Source organism: Pteropus medius, unplaced genomic scaffold (assembly GCF_902729225.1).
Source record: "Pteropus medius unplaced genomic scaffold, Ma_sr-lr_union100, whole genome shotgun sequence".
Lineage (NCBI taxonomy): Eukaryota > Metazoa > Chordata > Mammalia > Chiroptera > Pteropodidae > Pteropus > Pteropus medius.
The window spans coordinates 10121160-10143503 of NW_024351729.1; the positions used below are offsets into that span (position 1 = coordinate 10121160).

Sequence of the window (22344 nt, forward strand, 5' to 3'; positions counted from 1 at the left end):
CTTGGGCGGTTCTATTCTTTCGTCCTCTGGGGGGGTGGGTCTGTGCTTAACCGACAGCCTGCTATTGCGCAGGCGCATCCCTCTGGCTGCTTTCCCCGCGCTTTTCCCTGCGCACGCGCACAGCACTGCGCGACCTGCACATTTAGGCCCGGGTGCTACGTAGGGCTGGCTTTGGGGTGGCGCGAGCTTAGTGAGCCTGGAGAGTCAGCTGCAAGCTCTTGCTTTGCCATTTCGGGCTCCCTTAGAAAGAAATTGGAGCGTGCTGGTGGACCACAGGGCTCCTCAACAAAGTGATTGAAAACCTTAGTTGGTTTCCTTATCTGCCCCTTAACACATCGTAAGCCCTGTTCTCCGTGCATCAGTTCTTTCTGGGAGATTTACAATATCAGTCATCATTTTCTTACACTATCCCTTGAGCTTCAGATGTTATATTTCCAAGTCTACTCGGACATCTTTTCTGTCCCATAGACTTATAACACGTTAATATTCATCTTCCCCCCCAGACCTCTAGTATGTTCCAAACTCATTTAATATAGCAGTGTCATATCCACAAAAGCTTAAAACTTCACATTTTTGAATTCTAACTCTAAGTATTTGAACGCTTTCTACTCTTTTTATGCACCCAGTTTAGGATATCTCACGCCGATCAGTAATGGTTTACTTATGGTTCTCCCCATCTGCTGTCATCCACCCTTTCTATTGCTTTACCTTTAAAGTTGAAAAATACGGATTACTTTGAAAATAAAATGAGAAAACTTCAGACCTTCTTTATTGGCCATATATTTGAAGTCTTTAAGATGGAAACCAAGGGCCTCCCAAATACACTCTGCTGCCTTAGGATCATTATTTACTGCTATTCTATTTGGAATTTATTTTTCTTTTATTCAAGGGCAAACTCAAAGTTCAGCTTTCAGTTAAGTTTTATAAACCCATACACATATCCCAGAGGCAGAATTAACCGATCTTCAAGCTACTACTTGGTATATCTCATTAGTGGGCTCACACTATTTCAATTAGTTGCCAATTTCAAAAGATAGAGTTCTTTGGGGGCAGGAACCTCACTTGCAATCTTCAGGGCTATGGCTTTATAGCCCAAGGCCTTTAATACAAGTTTGCTGTTGTTTTGGGTCTGTGATGTGTTTAACCACTTTGCCAATGAGATTTGCTGCCTACCAGCACAGTCTATGACTTCTTTACAGTTCATGAGATATAATATAAAAAATATCTAACCTAGATCTAACCAAATGTCTAGACCTAGCCTCTAGTCTACAGGAAATTCAGGAGACAGAAGAACAAACTGAATGATGGAAAAATGTGAAATAAATATAAAATGTAGGTGGGACATTCTAAAACAAAACTGGACTCTTCAAAAAAAAAAGTGTCATGGGGGAAATACAGAATGGTACAGCCATTCTCGAAAACAGTTTGGCAGTTTCTTAAAAAAAAACTAAACATATGACTATCATAAAACTCAGCAATAGTACTCTTGGGCATTTATCCCAGAGAAATAAAAATTTACATTCACACAAAAACTTATACACAAATGTTCATAGCAGCTTTATTCACAGACAAAAAGTTGCATCAGCTCAGATGTCCTTCCGTTAAGTACATAGTTAAACTGCCAGACATATACGTACCTTGGTATACAACTTGGCAATAAAAAAGGGTGAACTATGTGAACTATTGACATACACAACTTGGTTGAATCTCTAGAGAATTATGCTGAGTAGAAAAAAATTAATCCCCAAAGATAATATACTATGATTTATAGTACTTTTCTGGATATAAGTCTTGTATTTATCTTTGTCTTCTGAATAGATTATGAGCCTCTATAAGGCAAGAACCAAGTTTTATTTATTCTTTTTCATATTTTTGCCCTTGCACAGATCAAAGCATCTATCTCAATCCAAACTTTGTTTCATAATAGATTACAAATGGTAATGTGAAGGCCAGAGGTCCCAAATGCTGGCTAATCAACTTGGTACATCACAATAACCTGGAGTACCTTTTTCTAAAAGATAGTTTTCAGGCACCACCTCACACCTATTGAATCTGAATCTCTGGGGATGGGGTGTAAAAGTCTATACATGCTTTTTTCTGCTTTGAGGAGAGTGGGGAGATGCAGGTATTACTGGACACTTTATTTTGCATCCCCCCAAAATCAAAACCAAAAACTCCACTGGGGATTGTCCGTCGACAACTCAGAAACTCTACTAAGTATATTGCTCTACCCACACTTGATACAAGGAGAAAGGTGAGAAAAATGATTGTGAGACAATGAACTTCCTCCAAGTTTCCCCTACATCATGGCCAAAGGTGTTTTGACAGACACCACTGGGTTTTCCCTGGAGAAAGATTTATACAGGTCAATCAGCTGTTGTTCAAGGATTGGGAGATTTGAAAGCCAGGTCATACTTCCCAGAGCTGAAGAACCTAAAGGCAACTATGTCCACACCAGTTACAAGTTACCAAGTAGCCAGCTTTTCCAATTGCATTCCATAGCAGCTCCAGAGCATTTTTATTCTCTAAAATGCTGGGAGCAGAACTCCCTTCAACCTTGTATTAACTTTCTATTGCTACAACAAAGTACCACAAACTTAGCATTTAAACAATATGCATTTGTTATCTTACAGTTCTGTATGTCAGAAGTCTGACATGAGTCTTGCCATACTAAAATCAAGGTGTCAGTAGGGCTGAATTCCTTTCTGGAGGTTCCAGGGGAGGATCTGTTTCCGTCCTCATTTGGGATGTTGCTAGAATTCAGTTCCTTAAAAGATGTGGGACAGAGCCCATATCCGTTTCCCTGCTGCCTGTCAGTCAAGGGCTGTCCTCAGCTTCTAGAGTTCACCCACATTCCTTGGCTTGTGTCTCTCTCTTCCTCCTTCAAAGCCAGCAACATCACAGCTCTCTGACCCTTATTCCATCATCCTATGATGACAGAAGGTTCTCTGCTTCTAAGGACTCATGTGATTACACTGGGCCCACTCTGATAATATAGGATCATCTACCCCATTTCAAGTTTCACGACCTTAATAACATCTGCAAAATCCCTTTTGCCATGGAAGGTTCCAAGAATTGGAATACAGATAGCTTTGGAAGACATTATTCAGCCTACCACAATGTCAATCTCCAACACTGGTTTTCCTATATTTCTCTTTGATAACATTGTTCAGGTATGGTAAGCATCAGCTCTGAGCCCCATGGCTTCCCTGAAGTTTGCAGACAGGGAGGATCATTAAGTCCTGCACAATCAGCTTACTGCTAATTGATCACAATGAAAGCTGGAACTGGCAGGATGCCAGCAGATTTATAATTCTGTGACAGCAGGGAGAATTCCCTTCAGCACTTCCAGCCTTACAGACAGCACGACATTCCTACTATGGTGCTTACACCAAATTTAGACCTATTCTCAGAGCCATCCATCTCTATCTTCAATTTGTCAGTCCTCTTCTGCTCCACAGTATTCAGCTGCTTGCTGATCAGGGCAGGTCCAACAGTTTCATTGATGTGCTTGAGAGCCTCTGAGAAGCCTTTTCCCATAGAGAGTCTTATCATTGTCTTGAGCTCTACTGTCTCATACCAGTTGAGCACCACTGGATACAGCTCTTAAGACACCTTTCCAGTGCAGGACCACTTCAAGAGTGGGATTTCCTTGAGAGCCAAAGATCTCTCTGACAAAGAGCTTGAGAATAGGCAAGGTGAACTTCTATTCATATTTCTTGTCCTGCAAAAAAAGAGGCAGAGGAACCCATTCGGCAGAGGCCAACTAACTGTTAATTTAACAAGCTCACTAGCCTCTCCTTTATTTCCCTGAGCCCTTAGCCTGCTCAGCTTCTCTTTTGCTACATATGTTTTTTAAAGCTCCCTAAATGATTCTGATGTGCAACAATATATAGGAACCACTGGTATAGGTTTTAAAGGAAAATAAACTTTTTCAGTTATAAAATTTTTCAAACAAAAAAGATACATTTCCTTTTTATTAGCCATGAAGTAAATCATCTTTCAAGCTAAATTACATTACATTCTACTTATTACATGATACACAACCAAATGATACACAAGACAAATTATATATTTCAATTAATTCAGTAAGGAGACATCAAAAATAAATAATGAAGGTCTTTTTTTCCTTTCCTTATTCCCTAAATTTATGTTTAAACCTGACATATATTTTGTAATCCTAAAGTTATGGCTTCTTCTGTATTACTGCTTTTTAAGATAATGATTATAAATGCAACTAATTTGAGAGAACAGGAAATAAACACTTTCACCTACTGGTTTCTAGCTCATTATCTCCTTTGTCATTAAGATAATAATGCTATCGAGATTAATGTTTATAAATTTGCAGATACAATTTTAACCTTTTCCATAATTGAGAATTTTTTCAGTATTTTATAATAAAAAATATCATTCCAAATACACTTGTACATATCTTATAAAAATACATTTAAAAACAAGAATGGATCTATGGCCATGCCACCCCAAATGTGCCCGATCTCGTCTGATCTCAGAAGCTAAGCAGGGTCGGGCCTGGTTAGTACTTGGATAGAAGACCAGGTGCTATAGGGGTAAATGAAATAAAATAAAATTAAATTAAAATTAAAATAAAAACAAGAATGGGAAAAATTCTAAATACTGGGTTATTATTCCTCTGTAAGTGAGTTGGCATTATGAAGAGGCTTTGAGTCCTTTATCTTTATCAGGGTATTCTTCTACATCAGAGGAGAACAGCAACTCTGGAAGAGAAAATGAACGGATCATACGCAAAACGGTTTCCTAGTACCTCAAAAAGATTTTTTTTTTTAGTTTCAATATAAACAGTCCTATAATAATATAAAGTCCTCAAGTACAAGTAAGAATTCTTGAGAGTGAAATGTGATTTAAAAGCTAAGCTAATGACTAATGTATAAGTTTTGCATTTTAGAAATTTCAAGTTTTAAATGTATTATTAACCCCTGAAAAATAAAACATATGTAATGGAGATAATATAAAAGCTCTTACTAGGAAATTTAAGTCACTTGGAGAATCCAGAATCATTAAATAGCTAAAAGGTATAATTCTATAGTGATCATAATAACCTAAAATGTAGGGGACACGTGTAGAGGAAAGCACTGGAACTAACATGAGGTATGTGCCAGGATTTAAATGTGCCGTCCCCTTCAATCACCATAACAACCCTATAAGTGGGGTATTATCATCCCCATTTTATATTAATTTTTTTATCCTCATGAAAATAAAATATTATATAATTCACATGGCCCTAAAAGAGATTAGGATTCTGTAAATATTTAGAAAGTAACACAAAATATTTAGAAAGTAAATATTTAGAAAGTGATTTAAACTGAATACTGCACAAGCCAGCTAGATGTAGCTTCAATCCCAACCACAGTTTAGAATGTTATTAGTTGACATTACTGAGCATATAATTTATTAAAATACCAAGAAATATTAAAAAAGAAAATCTTAGGAATCTAATAAAGTTGTCTAAGTATTAGATGAAAAATTCTTTGAATGACTAAAAACTATACTTAGTGAAAGAAAACAGAATACATCAACCCTAAGATTTTGAAACATACTTTACATATATCAAAATAAATAAAGTGACAGGATATTTAGTGAAGCAGCCTGAGAATGATGATGTAAATAGGTATGTTCATAAATAAAAATACACGATTACATTTTTTTTTTTTGTCTTGGTTTTTACAAATGGAAATGTTGGGAAGATTCTCAATTCTAAGACTTCTGAGACAGGCTGTAATTAGTTGATCTAATTGCAGTTAAATGCTCAGGATGTTTAACAAATCAAGAACATAATAATGATCAAGGTCCAGAAAATATCATAGAGATTCATTGGTGAAACTGTGGGACATCTGCCAAACAAATACAACTTACACTACCAATACCAAGCAGTTCCTAAAGCAGTGAGAAAGAATGAGCAGTTTGCTAATATGATTCCTCTTCTTCGGGGGTTCTAAAAGAAGTCTGAGGACTAGAGATTAGTAAATCTCCCTTCATACTGGGCACACCAAAGATAGGATTACTAAACATTTCATTAGACAATGAAAGGTTAAGAATTTGTGTCAGGTAGAGGGGGAGGTAAAAATAATTCATTTTAATATGTGTCTGACAGAGGCTACATAAATGAAGCATGATTTGTTTCAAATTAAGAGATACTTTGATTGGAAGGCGAGTAGGAGACATGAAGAGCAAGGGCTTTCTATAAGATACCTGAAGGGTTCCAAGAGAAGATATACAACCTAAATATGCACAAGGGCCACAGAAGTCCCTCATTAAGTACTTCGAGGGCCTCCAGCTCTCCTAGACACTCGCCCCGCTTCTCTTGACATTGTTTCACCACTTTATTGTAACTTCCTATTATTTTATTATAAATGTCTTTGTTATTACAATATGTTACATTCACTAAAAGAAAATTTCTAAAGTCACTGTAGAGAATTTCGTAATATTCTTATACTATTTGTTCTTTAATACCTTCACTAAGATCCATGCCTGGCCTATAAGACAAAAAAATCCAAGATAATCCAACCAGAAGGGCTACCACGAGATTCACCACAATCCATGGCTGGAGAACCTGTTCCTCAATTCCTGCTGCCCTAAAGATACAGAGAAACTCATTAGAAATGTCTTCATCTTGGTTCATATATCCAAATATATGTATTTTATGAACTTTAAAAATAAGTATTAGTCCTTCCTCACATACAGGAATAACAAGTAAAGTATGAAATACACTACACACACACACAGAGATCATGAGAACAAAAGTTCAAGGTTATTGAGTTCTAAACAGATCTGCTTTGTACACTGATATAAATTGAAATTTGGTGTTGCCAAAATATTTTTCTAAGTTTCTCTTCCAAATTCTATGGTGCTACTCTTCATGAAGTACCTCTCTTTTCTCTCTTTACCACATGCTTCTAGCCACTCTCTCAAAAAAGACTGGCGCTCTGAGTTTTGTGAACTGGCCACCGATCCGTGGAGGCTGGCACTCCTTAGCCTGCTCTCCTTCCAGCATTGCTTGGTTTTCTGGCTCTATCCTAGCTACTCACTCCCTTCACTATTCTGGGGTATTAGGCTCCCAACTCGGGGTGAGGGTACAGGGCTCCTCTAGTCCACCATGTAATGACATATTTTAAAACCATAATTTAAGAGATTTAAAACATTTGTAAAAAGACATTTCATTAAAAATGCAGGTATTTATAAACATAGATATCCATTAATCGATAGAATAGATGTTTTCTTGCCACAATTTTAGAAACAAAATCAGGACCTTCATTGTTACTTACAGATGAAGACATGTAAAAGATTGGAAGGATAGGAATAGTGCCATCACTCCCACTGTCCATGTTATTAACATCGACATTTGCTAATGCCATTGTGAATCTTACCAGAGGCTGCCATTAACAGAAGGAGGTGTGTAAAGGTAGATTCTGTCACTTGTCATTTGCTGACTCAGAGATAGTATAAGAGCAGTAAAGTACACTGAGAAAAAGACAAATGAAATTACTAATAATGTATTTTTAACAGCCCAGTTTATTCTGAATTTATATATTAAAGTAAAAAAATCTGTACTTTGGAGAGTGATGATATAAAAGAAATTCATCTGATCAATTTCAATAGGCTGGATAGCCTTTATTATCATTTTTCAAGAATACAGGTACAGAAGGATCTTTTGAAATGTTTACTATTTCATCATTAAAACTGACAAGAATCTTGAAGATCTTTTAAGAAATTAATTGACTTGAGGTCTTAACACTTTCATAACTGATATAAAATAGTATGTTATGGAAATGCTATACCACCTCTATCTGTTTAATGTCAAGTAGAAAATACAAAAGCTAAATATTAAGTAATCTAGACCAAATTAAACTTTTAAAAACTATTTAGATTAACCACTACTAAAAAATAATTCTATCAAAATTATCCCTCCATGTTTTTTCCTACCAATTCCACTGAACATCCATTAGTAATGTTTATAAGTAGCAATAATATAAACTTTTTTAAAAAATAACTTTCCTCATTCAAAATTACAGTGTAACACAAGTATAACAGTTATCAAATTAAACTACTCACAGAAAGATGCTAAAGCTGTTGGATCCAAGGCAAGAAAATTTCGGATTGCTACTGATGTTTTAGCAAAGTCAATCCTGAAAAATACAAAAGCCTCGTGTCACAGTGCGGCTGTAAACTTCTCACAAAACTGTACTCCCTTGACTATAGTTTTTCCTTCTCTCTTCTAATGCTACCATATTTATTGTCTATTACTAAGCTTTCAGCAGCTACAGTTTATACTTAACACACATGAAAGACTCTTATTTATAAAGACCACATAAAACATTTAACTAGAAGACTATTTTAGTGAACATTCCTTTGGAGTTAAGACATTCTGAAAAAACTAACTTGATCCGTAAAATTTCATTAGATTCTACCTCTTTCAACTATCATATCGTTAGGCTGTAAGTTGTTTTTCTTTAGGGGTTGAACAGTATTCCCAAAGAGATACGCTGAACTTCTAAACCCTGGTACCTGTGAACATGACCTTATTTAGAAATAGAGTCTTTGCAGATGTGATCAGTTAAGATGATGGCATTAGAATGGGTTGTAATCCAATATGGCTGGTGCCCTTATAAGAAGAGAAGGGACACAGAGACGTACGAGGAAGACTGTCAAGTGACAACAGAGGCAGAGATCGGAGTGATGATTCTGCAAGCCAAGGATTGCCTGCAAGAGCTGGAAGCTAGGAGAGAAGCTAGCAGAGACTCTCTCAGAGACCTCCAAAATGGAATCGGCTGTGCCAACACCTTGATTTCAGACTTCTAGTCTCCAGAACTGTGACAATTAATGCCTGTTCTTTTAAGCCACCGAGTTTGTAGTATTTTGTTACAGCAACTCTAGGAAACTAATACAATATTCAGACTCTCACCTATACTTGATTTAGACTTTTTGAGTTGATTGTATCTGGAAGAAATTTTGGACTTAGAGTAGATGCTGGAATGGGTTAAGACTTTGGGGCATATTTTTTTTTCCTCCCACGGTGTTCCCATCCTCCCAAAATAAAAACAGAAACATGCTGGCTTTTAAAAAAGTCAAAATAATGTTAATGTCCTACAATTCTATTTTGAATACTGTCATAGTCAACGACACATTTTGCTCAACATTTCTTCCTGAAGAAAAGTTAGAGGGATCTGCAGTCACAGCAGTCTTACCTGTCAAAAGCTGAAATTGTACTTAGAGCCAAGAGCAAGTAGAGAAGACTCTGGAAAGGATATGCTAAAGTCTTGTATTGTTGCAAAAGGTTCGAGAGGTTAGAAAGCTGATCTCCTGCTAGAACATATATCACAACAATATTCCACACAGCACAGCCTGCCAAGAAGCCATGAGAAAAGAGACCAACCATCCTGAATAAAAAAGAGTTTGATTATTATACATGAATTACTACGGTAAAAATATTTTTAAAGTCTCTTCATATATAAGAATAAAATTCAACATTTCATGGAAAGTAAAAACAAGCCTTTTTACTACACTGAAGTCAGATGATTTAATTCCAATTGAATGTTTAGAAAAAATACCCACTCACCATTTAAAGTCATTAATTCTGTCAAGTGTTGAACAATCAACACTTTTTTTTTTTTTAAAATATGTAACATTTGTTTTAAGAAAAATCCAACAAAGGCAGCCACCTGAAAGCCCGGTGCACTGAAAGGGCAACATCTCTGGTGGTCCAGGAAAGCTTCATGTCCATCGACACATCTACATTTTCTGTGGTCTTTATCAACTCTGAACGATCGGTGGGCTGAAATCGCCCTAAGAACACATTACACAATTATTAACAATGAACAAGAAAGAACCCTGACAGTCTTTTTTTTATTAATCCACACTTAAAAACCCTCAGATGGAGACTGAAATTTTGCTGTTTTTCTATCTAAAAATTATATCCGATTCAGACCCTGTTTCAAAAGGCTCTTTTTCTTTTGGTTGTTTAAACATACTACTTTTTTCTATCGTTAGGAAAAATAAACGATGTCCATGCACTTTCTTCTCAACCTGAAATAGATGTTAGTTTTAGAAATCAATTATATTTAAGGAAATGCAAAAATGAACTTCCAACTAAAAGTCTAGAAATCTTTAACGTGACAAAGTCTAAAATATTCTCATTAAGAGACTTTAAAAGTATTAAAGTTTAAATGTCAACAGTATAAAGGCAAGTATTTGAAAATACTTTAAATTTCTTAGGAAAAGATGCCAGTGTGTGTAGCATGGCACTCTGTGATGAGAGAAAAGAAATGGGTTGTTTCATAAACTTCTCTTAAGAAGTTTCCTGTGAGAATTATCAGTTCAAGTGTCAGCATAACAACACTGTGTCCGCAGAGCTTTATTCTTTTACTGTTGAGGAGGAAGCTCCTTCTTATATGTCTGAAAATCTACAAATGAACCTCAGGCAGCAGTCAAAGTTCCATTTCAATTATGCTTGCCAAACCTGGCTGTCAGGTATTTCAGAAGATGAAAGACAGAGGTGCAACACCTAATTTTCCCTGACAACTTCTAGACGGACAACTGGTATTCTTTATGGTCAATTACTCTAGCAGGGAAGTTTCTATGCTAAGGGAAACAAGAATAAAAATGAGGACTGAGTGATATTGCTTGAAAATAGACAAGTAAATTAAGTGGCTACATGGTATACTAGTAAAAGCACTTGACTAGATAGAAGTCATGAAAACTTTATTCGAGTCCCAGTTCTGCACTAACCAACTGTGAGTCCCTAGGTAAGTCAGTTAGCTTCTCTGGATCACAGGTTCCTCACCGGCCTTAGAAGGGATATTAAAGAACCAGAATTCTAAAATGAATTACATAACATCTAAATTGTTAATTTAAGGACTAATCTTTACGTTTCAGACAAGTTCTTTAGGCAGCATATTCATAGCATATCCACGGGAGAAGCGTATGTCATGATCATCCTTTAGGTAAGATTTTTCTCAAATACTACAAACGTAGTCTTATGACCAGCGCGTGCTATACAACATCACAACTATTTCCAAAGGAGTATACAATTATAATGTTGTATTTCTTATTTAATATGGTAACACCATTATATATGTTCTCTCATTTCTTTTTAATTATAGAATTTATATCATTACCTGCCCCACCAATACCATCATTACCAATTGTAGAAAACTAGTAAAAATACAACAAAAAATAAAGAAATGGATGGAAGGGTAGGGGGACTTTTTTTTTTTTTAATTAAAATTACTGGGGTGACGTTGGTTAATAAAATCAAATAGGTTTCAAGTGTACAATTCAATAATACATCCGTATATCGCACTGTATGTTCACCAAAGTTAAATTTCCTTCCATCACCAAATATTTGGTCCCCTTTACCCCTATCTACCTTCCCTCTCCCCCTTTCCCTCTGGTAACCACTAATCCATGGTCTGTGTCCATGAGTCTTTGTGTTTGTCATGTTTGTTTGTTGCTTTCAGTTTTATATTCCACATGAGTGAAATCAAATGGTTCTCAACGTTTTCCGTCTTATTTTGTTTAGCATTATAATCTCAAGATCCATCTATGTTGTCGCAAATAGCAGTATTTTATCTTTTCTTATGGCTGAGTAATATTCTATTGCATATATGTACCATATCTACTTTATTCATCTATCAAAGGAAACTTCAGTTGTTTCCATGTTTTGGCCACCATGAATAATGCTGCTATGAACAAAGGGGTGCATAAATCTTTATGGATAAATGTTTTCAAAATTTGGGGGTAGATACACAGAAGAAGGATTGCTGGATCACATGGTAATTCTATTTAGTTTTTTGAGGAAGCTCCATACTGTTTTCCACAGTGGCTGTACCAATTTTCATTCCCACCAGCAGTGTATGAGGGTATATTTTGGGGGATAGATTTTTTTTAAATTGCCCATAATACTATAACTCAGAAACAACCAGCATTAATATTTTTGCATATTTCCTTCTAGTTTTTTGTTCTATGCATTCTATAGCTAAGATCAAACTACATGTGTATGTATGTTTATTTTTCATTAGACTCTTTCCATGCAATGTAGAATTCTCCCTAAACATTATTTTTAATGGTGCAGATTTTATTACATAAATATAGCATAACTGACTGAACTCATTCCCCTCCTCTTTTATATTCCAGTGTGATGACTAGCTTTGTGTGTAAATTTTTGTCCACATTTTTGCTTATTCCCTTAATTTAGATTTCCAGAAGTATAATTTCTAGATCAAAGGATATCCTTGCATACTTCTTAAAGAGCTCATGTTCCAAAACAAGAAGCTACTTACTGCTTTTTTCCACAAACACTTTGTCTACAGGCTGGCTAATGCCAGTGGGTGCAGTGAATACTGACTTCTGTTTTGGACTACTTTGCTGATCAGTAACGATGTCTTCATCTTCCACTCCTAACTCATTGTCATACTGCAATTCTGCTGGCTGGGTTTTCCTGTAATCAGAAAGAATGTAAGAAAAATGCATGATTGTTGAATTTTTACAGACCCACATAAGGAAGTACCTGTGAGTAAAAGAAAAGAGCTCTAGACTTTGGAGAAATTTGGATTTTACTCAAACAGATCAGTTATTAACTGTTATGCGCAGCAAGTCACCAATATTTCTGTGGGCCTCAGTTTTCTCATCTGGACAATGAAGTGACTAAATTAGATTTGTAAGGTTCTTTCCAGAATTCAAATTATATGATTCTGAACAGACACTGAATATTGTTTATAGGGTCATTTCTAAATACTATTAATAGTGTTATACGACTTCCAATCAACTTCGTTAAAGTATGCCATTCTATTTTATCTGACACTTAATTTCCTATGCTAAAGTATTTTTATTTATTGCTGAAATAATAATTTGAATAAATTATAACAGCTGATTTTATTACTATTACCATAATTTTTAATATCTTTAAAATGTAATTTTTTTGCTACTTATATATAATCTTTTATTTGTGTTCCTCTTTTACAGAGATAGTTCCTAAGAATTTCTAGTTAAGTACAGTATTTTACTTTTCTCAGTAGTTTACTCTTCAAATTCATCATTAGGTTGGTTTAACTGGCAATTTTTGTAATCTACTTATCCTAGAGATAAACACTATAAGTATTTAATAAGATTTCATCAGAAGCTATCATTTGAGAGCTCTGAATTAAGCATCAAAGTACCCCTGAAGAACATTTAGAAAAACAAACAAATTCTTACTTTGTCTTCCTTCGAGGTTTCTGAACAACTGGCTCCTCAGCTGGCTCCACATCGATACCATTTTCATTTCGTAATAAAGATGGACTAGATGTCTTCTGGGTGAAGGCAGTATCCAATTCTGAAAAAAAAAAGTAGACTGAGTTGTCAAAAAAGAAAAGTGATATATAAGACTTATAATACCAGAGAACCTTGAAAATTTTAATCAGGCAAAATCTTTTCATCTTACAAATTTTTAATTAAAAAAAATGTACACCTCTAAAAAAAACTCAACAAAAGCAGCTGAAATTGCAATGCCAAACAATATGGAACAAAAGTAAGCAATCTAACAGAGAAACAGAAGAAAAAATGTAAAGACAGAAACACAAAATGAAGTTATGCTGCCACAAGCCAACGAATGCCAAGGACTGCCAACAATAACCAGAAGCTAGGAGAGCCAAGGATGAATTCTTTCCCATTGCCTTCAGAAGGAGCATGGCCCTGGGGACACCTTGATTTGGAACTTCTCTCCTCCAGGACTGTCAGAGACTAAACTGCTGTTGTTTTGAGTCACTCAGTTTATGGTAATCTGTTATGCCAGCCCTAGGAAACTAATACAACATATTTTACAAAATGGGATTCTCTGATTTATACTGTTTTATAATCTTTGTTTCTGACTTAATGATATATTACTGATGGGTTTCCATGTCATTATTACACTTTAACAGTCCTTTCGATGCGTACTTGGTTTCTATTAAATGAAGAAAAGGATTTATTTCGCCAGTAACACACTGCTAAATATTTGGTATTACCAGTTTCTACTCATAAATAATGTTGAAGTCAACATCATTTAATTATTGTAGCTGTTGTAGTTATTTCCTTGCTACAAGTTCGAACAGGCTATACCAATTTACATTCCTATGAGCAGTGTATGAGTACCCATTTCCCTTCAGCACATTTGGATTTTATAATTTTTAAAAAGCATTGCCAATTTTATAGAAAAAATAAATGATATAGTATTGTTTATCTTGTTTAGCATAAATAGTACCCGAGTCTTAGCAAAACCCAATAAATTTGGCTATTGCTTTATTATATTATTAATGCAGAATCTATCCTTTCCCCACTAATCTTAAATGTCCTTTTCATTATATACTAAATTCTTATACATGCCAAGATCTAAACTTTCTATTTTAGTCCTGAATTTGTACTCCTTCTTTCATAATCTACACACATATGATCAAAAAAGACCCTCTAAAGTGTTCTTGACTAAACCCAATTGAGTTACTCCAGTAATAAAAATTTTAAACGATAAAGAAAAAAATGGAATATGAGTAGGGAAAAATGGGAACAGACAGGTTTTTAATCATACCCTAGAAATCACAACTGTTATCACAACCTAATCCTGGTTTCTTTACATACCAAGAGGGAGCCTCGTCTTCTTCTGTCTCCTTTGAACAGGAGCTTCTGGCTCCTCTATGGGTTCTTTAGTTGGTGGCTCACTGCCTTCAGATGGCCTATGAACAGCAGTCTGAACAAGGCCTTCCAAAGAAGCACTTGCTACAGAAAAACAGAGTGGAAAAATGGGATAACTTGAGCAGAGATCACTGAGTCTTAAATAGAGAGACCTAGAATGTTTCCTATATAGTAACCCTTTGTTTTATAGAACTGATTATACCCCAAATCAAGATTTCCTTCCTCCTCACCTGTAACTTTGGGTTTTAAGTTGAGGAAAGAAAGAAATGAGGGATGAGAATCAGAAAGAAAAAGGGAGAGGGGCTAGGAAGAACAAAAGAAGGGAAGGAGAAGAATTTGCTTCGAATTTTCAAAAAAGTTAAAACATAATAGAAACTATCACCATAGAGAACTCTCTTACTTGCCTTATGCCTTAAGAATTATCAGACTCTATAGTTTAGTACTTCATTAGTAAAATTAACACATGGTAGTCATTATGGATAACTGAACGGATAATTTATAAATCTCTTCATTTGGTCATTCATTTCGATCTCTCCCCTCATCAAGTCTTTGAACAAATTTCAACACATTTTGTCAGATTTGAATTTTACTTGACTACATTCCCTTGCCTGTCTTCTTCACTAAAGAAGAAATATAAATATATTAATAAACAAATGAAAAGATGCTTTACCTCATTAGTATCCAGGTAATCAGAAACTAAAATAAGCTACTATTTGCCCTCAAGTTTAACAAAAAATTTAAAAGATTGATATTGTCCAATGTTATCAAAGATTTAGTGAATGACACTCAAACTCTTGTTGGTGGTGACAAAATAACTAACGCTTCCTTGAAGGCAAATTAGAAGATTCTATCATATTAATAATGCACAGGTCCTCTGTCTAACAATCTCGCTGCTAGAAGAAGAAACATCTCTTCTTCTCCATCACCCACTACTTCAGATAATTTGAAATAACCAAAATAAACAATTTTAATAAAAGCCTAGCAACATATTTCCCTTTTTTGTCTAGAGCACTGAATTTTTGTTTTCTCTTTTTTACAAGGAAGTGCTGGTAGCTGGGACAGAGCTGTGTCTCTGCTCCCCCAACTCTGTCTTTATTGTATCCTCCACCTGTGACCGTCCTAAGTCCATATGTACATGTCTGTATTTAACTGAGTGTATTTTTAGGGCCTAGCATTTCAGTATCTTTGTGAATCTACGTTTCTGTGCATCTATTTGTTGTTTTGTTTGTGTCTATATTTCTTTTTCTCTATGCATCCATCTCCATTTCTTTTTCTCCATCTATTCCTCCATTTGTTAGGCAATGATAAGCCAATATAAGTTTCCAACCAGGTGTATGGTCATCTATCAGCTGTAAAAAGTTCAGCGAGAGGTGGCGGGCAGGACCAGTTAGAGTGAAAGAAAGCTAGAAGCACAGGGCAATGTTGGAGGCTACCCCAATAGCTCAGGTGAAAAGAGGTAAGTAGCTAAACTGCCTACAGCTGTGATACTGGAAATGCAAGGAGGAAAGAGACCTAAAAGACATCATAGAAGCAGCAAGCTTGTGAAAAGCAGCAAGTAGAATGAAAGGACCAGTTACAGGTGACACTGATGTTTCCAACCTGAGTGACTGGGAGAGTGGGAGGTTCCATTAACAAAATTTGTAGTGAGAAGTAAAAAACTGACTTATCGTTGAAGGTGATGAATTCTGGATGAGCGAGTCTGAGTTACGGAACACCCAGGATTGTAAATGAATAACTAAAACAAAAAGGAGTTCACAGAATTTGCTCATTACTGAAGCTTTACTACCTGGATGATATGGCCCTTCAGACTCATGCTCTAACGCAGACATTCTCTGACTGAAGTGAGGGATCCTAAAACCCCATGTCTCTAAATCCAGTATTCTGTGCCAGGGTCTGGAACCAATCACAATTTAGATAACTTACATTGTCTAGGGATAAAACACCCCCAAAGAGTCCAAGAATGTAGTGGAAGTAAGAATATTGGTGGCATAACCCTCTATTTCATGACTCCTTCTAAACACTCTTCAGGCTGCCTACTGCCTTGCTCCTCACTACCACCAGGAATCTCACTGTTTCAAAGTAACCCTGATTCTTTCCTCAACACAGCAGTGACTTGGGACTGCTGGGGCTTCGCCTCTTCCTGATCTGTGCTGTTTATCACGAGGTCCTGGAAAAACTTGTGATCCCACACAGCAAAGAACAACTTACCTAGCGTGGTTTTTGTTCTGGACTTCTTTTTTTTAGGACGACTAAGTGGAATATCATCTGTAAAACAGAAAGAACAACAGAAAAGGCTGCCTAAAATTCAATGCAGAGAACAGTCAAAAGGGAACTTGCAACAGGGAAGACCTCTCTCTCTCTTTTCTGGGTCCAGTCAAAATCTACACATTAGGGAAAGAAGGCAAGAAACAGACAAAGACAAAGAGAGCCCATAGTGTGGTATCAGTAGCTCACTGCTCGTCAGTAATGTTAGAAAGTGTGACATGGAAAGTGAGCTCACTAAATAGTCATCTGATCCCCTACATTTCCCAGATCCCTTGTACTTAGGTGTGGCCTATGATTAGTTCTGGTCAAGAGGTTTTCGGCAGAAGTGATCTGTGTTATTTGGAAGCCAAAACATTGAAAGAGCCAGTGAAAAACCCTCCAGCTTTTTCTTCCCTTGCTGTGGCAACTGAGAAGGCCGCATATTAGGATGGCAGAACCACAGTATGGAAGTAGCCTGAATCACTACATCGTTAATGAAGAGGTAGTGAAAGCCAACTGCCCTGGATTGTTTCCAAAATGGACTTTGCATCAATTAGAAATAACTCTGTAAAATATTAAATCACTGAGGTCTTGGGGTTAATGTAGCATTACCCAGTCTATCCTGACTAAATGAGACAAAGGAAGATGCAGACCCTAACGCAGAACTATAAACTAGCCATGAGTTATAATCTGGGTGACTCCATTCAGGGATGAGTGCTTTTATATTTGTAAAGTCATATATAACTATATAATTAGTGTTAAAAATCAATCACCATTTTAAAATGGCAGTTGTAGGAGAGTATTATGATAAACAGATATTGGAGTATTATAAATTATATCATTCAGATTTAATTTTATGAGAAAGATTAAGGAATCAAACTAACTTTTGAACATCAAATACTACATTTAGAAAGTTTTACATTGACAATGAACTAACTCACCTTGAATAGAACTTTACATGACACCGACCAAATTTAATCAGGACAAAGACAAAAGAAGAAACTATTAATTAGAAAGCTATTATATATTGTCAAATTGAAAACTGACTTAAATCATTACAGATTTAAAATACAATTCGCTTTCATACAAAGTCAGCTAGTTTACAAACTAGCTTATTTTTATAAATAATACCAATATTTTCTGAACCTGCATATACATATTCCCTCCTGTCTATTAATAAAGTAGATTAAATAGATTAAGAATTCTTATTTTGTCACCGATTAAAATCAGCTTAAACTCCGAGGAAACTACTCTAGCAAACAAAAGAGAATCGAAATTCTGATAAACAAGACACTAAAATATTCTAAACGGATCCATTATCCTAACCCATATTGACATTTAGGCTCTGGAACAGAATATTTAATTATAAATCTTATCTTAATGATTCAAGGATATTTCATCTTTAAACTGTTAAGAAGCCTTTTCCTAAAATTTTCAAGAAATATTTTCTGAATTATTACAGTTTTGCAATGGTAGTCAATTTTTCACTTTACTCATTTTATATTTTTAAACTCAATAATAAAATTACTGTAAAGTACTTTTACCTTGGCACAGGTGGAAGGGCTCGTGGAGGACGCTATGGGAAAAAGAAGAAAATTACTTGTAAGTAAAAACCTAGAGGATCTTTACTTTAAATATTTCAAATCTTTTGATTACCCTGTTTATCAGTGAAGCCAGGAGGTACTGATGAGAATCAAATGGACCAATATTCAAATTTGTTCTGCCTATTCCAAATTTCAAATAAAATTCCTTCCTTCCTATGTTCCTTTATATCTACAGACCAGCCCTGTTCTAAGCACTAACGATATATTAATGAACAAAACAGAGATCTTGCTTCCATGGAACTTTACATTCTAATGATTAAGCATTAGCAGATAATGTGTGTGCGGGCATATGTAGTAGTAAATGAGTGAGGGTGAGACCTGCTACTTTAGTTAAGGAAAGTCTCAGATGTCTGAGCTGAGAACTGAATAAGAAAGGAGCCTACATTTTTGGTAAAGAGCCTTTAGGGGAGATTGGGTTTCGAGTGTTCAGGTAAAAGGCGGCCAGTAAGGCTGCAGCAGTTACCAAGGTGAGGTAGGCAGAGACCAGATTAATTAGGGCCATGAAGACCGAGAGAAGGAATCTAGATTTTGTTTTAATTCATTAGGAAGCCAATGGAGGTTTTGAGCTGCATAGTAACATGCTTATTAAAAAGATCACTGAATAGAGGATAAAGAATGTATTTTAGCATAGAAAGAATGGGGTGGAGGGGTGACCTTATAAATGCTGCTTTACACAAATAAGAAAAGTTGTGTTTGTAGTTCAGAGAGATTATAGTTAAGAAGCATTCTCAAATATTTCAAAATAAAATACTAACAGAAATGCCTAGAAATCAATTTAATGTTCCAAGTACCTCATGCTGCTGCAGAGGGCATTGATTCAATAGGGTTAAATTTTAGACACTTTTGTAGTTCGCTCTGCAACTGTCTCATTTAGCAATCTATTCGTTCAAACAGTGTATTAATACAAATGCTGCAAGAAGAGGGTAAGACTTAATACCGTCCAGTACTCAAAATTACAACTGGAAAAGTAGGACAGTCACATGAAAGCGCTTTTGTTCTAAAGATGCTATGAATCGCGTTCTAGCCAAGGCTCAGTTCACACGGTTCCACATTTCAAAAGTCCCGCAAAAATGAGGTGACACTCATCCAAAACCCCAACCTTTAATCCCCTCAAAAGCAGGGCGGTTCGACTAAACACAAAATCCTAATAACTCAAATGTAACTCGGGCTCACTTACCACCTGCTTCTTTCCCATTCTTCGGGAAGCCCCCGGCGGCCGCCCACCGCCAGGCGGCGCTCACACCCCGCGCTAGCTCACGCCCGCTGGGGCCGGCCGCGCGCAGGCGCAGTGCGTCATAGGGCTGCGTCGCATGGCTGCTGCAGCCAGCGGCCGCTCATTGGCGCGGTGGGAACAAGTGGGGAGCGTCGGAACCTGGCCTGGCCTGGCCTGGCTTTTCCGTCTTACCCCCGCGGGAAATGGGGCGTCGGAGTCGGGGCTGACGTGCCCGGGAGGGGAGACTCCAGGGGGTGTGGGGAAGCGGTTTCCCCCACGGTTTCCAAAGTAGTTACAATGGTTTGTTCGAGACGTGAGAGAAGATCGTGCTGAAAAGTCTCAGCTGGCAAAGATTGGTCTCTCTCCCCCCGGTTGCTGCATGCCCTCCGGGCGGAGTCAGCAGGGAGGGCCTTGCTGGCAGCCCGGTACCCGCAGGGGCTGGGGCGGCTGAGAAGTGAGGCGTCGTCATGACAACAGGCGCACCGAGGCCCCCGGAAACTTCACGCCTGGCCCCTCGCCTGGCTCCAGGAGTTCGGTCCCGGCCTTGGGACGAACTTCCAGCTCCCGCCCCAGTCCGATCCTGTGTCCCCCGAAGGGGTCGGTGCGCGCATCCACTAACCGCGATCTCCCCTTCTGATCCCTAGCGCGTCGGCCCTGCCCCAGGGGTAGCTGCTGCGTTGGAGCTGCACCCTCCTCCCGCGCCACTTCCCTTGGCCCACGCACCCCTCACCGCTCACCGGGTGGTCCTCCAGTCGAAGCCCCGGGTCGGCCCTCATGGCTCGCTCCCTGTAGTGCTCCCGCAGCGCAACCGCCGCCGCCCGAGCCTAGTTCCCCGCGACGCCGTGGCCTCCGAGACCAGAGGGAGGCGGGGGCTTCTCAGATCCTGACTAGACCGCCGCCTCTGGGGCCCCGGCTCCTCCCGCCTCTGCTCTGCCCAGTCAGGCTTTCCAAGGCGTCAGAGTTAGGGACGCACGCAGTTAGCTCCAACTCCAGGGCCAACGTTTCAGTTCGAATGGAGGTGAGGTGGAGTGTGTGTGTGTGTTTTGATAGAGGCAATTCTCAAATTTTCTCCAGTTGCTTACCCTGTGGAGAGCGGACTGTAAGCTTACAAGGTCCTTGCAGTCTGCAGGACAACTAAGGGTTGCCCCACCTAGCAAATTCCTTGTGAGAACAAGGAGGTTCAAATGTAGCTGCAGGCAGACAAACAAGCTGAAGGTCGAAATAGAAACAGTGTTGCCATGCCTAAGGAAAACTTTCTGCCAGCAATTGTATGTTCTTGTATATAAGCACCTTGCAAAAATAAAACTGCGCAGGGGCTCTACCATCAGTGGACAGTGGACCTCCTGATCCCAACTTTCTGTCTTCTGTCTTTTCTCAACCTCTCACGCTTCCCACTCAGGCACATTCTCCAGTGCTGCGCCGCGCTGCGCTGGACGGGTATGACCCTCCATTCCATAACTGTAAATCAAGTTTGGAAAACCTTTTTCTCAAAGAAGCACAGCAAAATCAACTCTGGGCTCACATAAGTATCATTAAACGGGCTCACATAAGTATCATTAAACATGACAATTTTCATTTCATTTGGTTGGGTTTTACAGAAAGAATATTCACTTTAAAAAATTGCAAATATTTTGAAACACGCAGTTATAGTTAAGAGAGAGTAGAGGGATGGTGTGTATATGCAGAAGATAGATACAGGGGCAGGAAGAGTGACTGGAAGTCTCAGACCTATCGAAGAAGGAAAATCAAGACTTCTTGGAGTAACATCCTCATCTTGTCGTTTTCGCAGATATTGGTCTCTATGACTAAAGTCCATTGCGCTTTCCTGATTTAGGCATAAATGTAGATATTGACTTTAGGAAAATTAATGATTGTTATAGCTCTGATCAGAAGAATAATTTTTCCTTGTAGCCTGATGTGTAAAATGTTGAGTACAATACAGTTTCTGTCGTTTTTGATGTTAGATGTGCAATGTGTATCTTAACCCATTTTTCATGCCGAGTTAGTCAAGTAGACACTTTGTAAAAGTCATTTTTATAAAACAAGTTTCATAAGGTAATATACAGTCTCTGAAATTAAATACTACTTATTTTATTTAGGGAAGCTCTTTTTATCTAAATTGTACAAAGACCACATGAAATCTATGAAGGGTTCTCATACTCAGTGACTTAACATTGTTCATATTCCTATCAATTGCTGCATATGAGGTAAAGGAAAACTTTTTTTTCCCAAAAGCCGAATAGATAAACATAACCATACAATGGAATTTCTTTTCAAAATAAACTAAAGTACTTTTAAAGTTGCACACATTATAATAGGGCAAATATTGCTATATTAGATTGCAGCTGTTAGCCCAGAGCTTTCTAACGGGTGAACATTGTTAAAACTCCAGCATTAAGCAGAACGCCTCCCTAAGACTCAGGATCATAGGAAACCCATGTCACTGGTACCCACTGAGGCTCCGTCTGAGCCTTCTGAACTGCAGACAACAACTGGGCACATGCTTCTTGCAGCTTGTCATTCACAATCACATGATCAAAAAACTGGCCAAACTGAGTCTCCATTTTTTGGGCTAAATCTTCCATCTCCTGTAGATCTTCATCCTTC

The 22344-nt window shown here is 37.5% G+C and overlaps 2 protein-coding genes across 6 annotated transcripts in view; both read right to left on the bottom strand.

Annotated features, from left to right (window-relative positions):
* Positions 1–1533: 1533 nt before the first annotated feature.
* TMEM237 (transmembrane protein 237) lies at positions 1534–20675 on the bottom strand. Of its 5 annotated transcripts, none has more exons than XM_039844456.1 (13): positions 20461–20673; positions 18465–18496; positions 16885–16941; positions 14623–14760; positions 13228–13345; positions 12315–12472; positions 9696–9819; positions 9222–9413; positions 8089–8162; positions 7404–7497; positions 6490–6611; positions 4637–4736; positions 1534–3724 (listed from the first exon to the last, which is right to left on the bottom strand). In XM_039844456.1, exons 1-12 carry the CDS (start codon positions 20511–20513, stop codon positions 4669–4671), a joined length of 1230 nt encoding a protein of 409 aa, XP_039700390.1. In that variant the 5' UTR covers positions 20514–20673; the 3' UTR covers positions 1534–3724; positions 4637–4668. The 5 variants fall into 5 exon arrangements, with proteins under 5 accessions (XP_039700390.1, XP_039700391.1, XP_039700392.1 ...); XM_039844457.1 differs by lacking the exon at positions 1534–3724 and adding an exon at positions 17862–17872 and having other exon boundaries at positions 4627–4736; positions 20475–20672; XM_039844458.1 differs by lacking the exons at positions 1534–3724; positions 20461–20673 and adding exons at positions 17862–17872; positions 19702–19798 and having other exon boundaries at positions 4627–4736.
* Positions 20676–21812: 1137 nt separating this feature from the next.
* The window catches only part of MPP4 (MAGUK p55 scaffold protein 4), a 39725-nt gene continuing 39193 nt past the window's right edge, over positions 21813–22344 (bottom strand). Inside the window, exon 21 of the mRNA XM_039844460.1 lies at positions 21813–22340. Within this exon, the coding sequence (XP_039700394.1) occupies positions 22149–22340 (192 nt within the window). The 3' untranslated portion in view covers positions 21813–22148. The remainder of the gene's footprint in view (positions 22341–22344) is intronic.

What these genes read in the sequence shown, in the direction of transcription:
- TMEM237 (XM_039844456.1), bottom strand. Translation starts at nt 20,513, where the DNA reads ATGAGGGCCGACCCGGGGCTTCGACTGGAGGACCACCCGGTGAGCGGT. An exon ending in GCCCTTCCACCTGTGCCAAG is followed by an intron (nt 16,942 to 18,464) that starts GTAAAAGTACTT and finishes TCTGTTTTACAG; the next exon opens with ATGATATTCCACTTAGTCGT. An exon ending in AGGCATGGATCTTAGTGAAG is followed by an intron (nt 4,737 to 6,489) that starts GTATTAAAGAAC and finishes TTTCTCTTCCAG; the next exon opens with AGTTGCTGTTCTCCTCTGAT.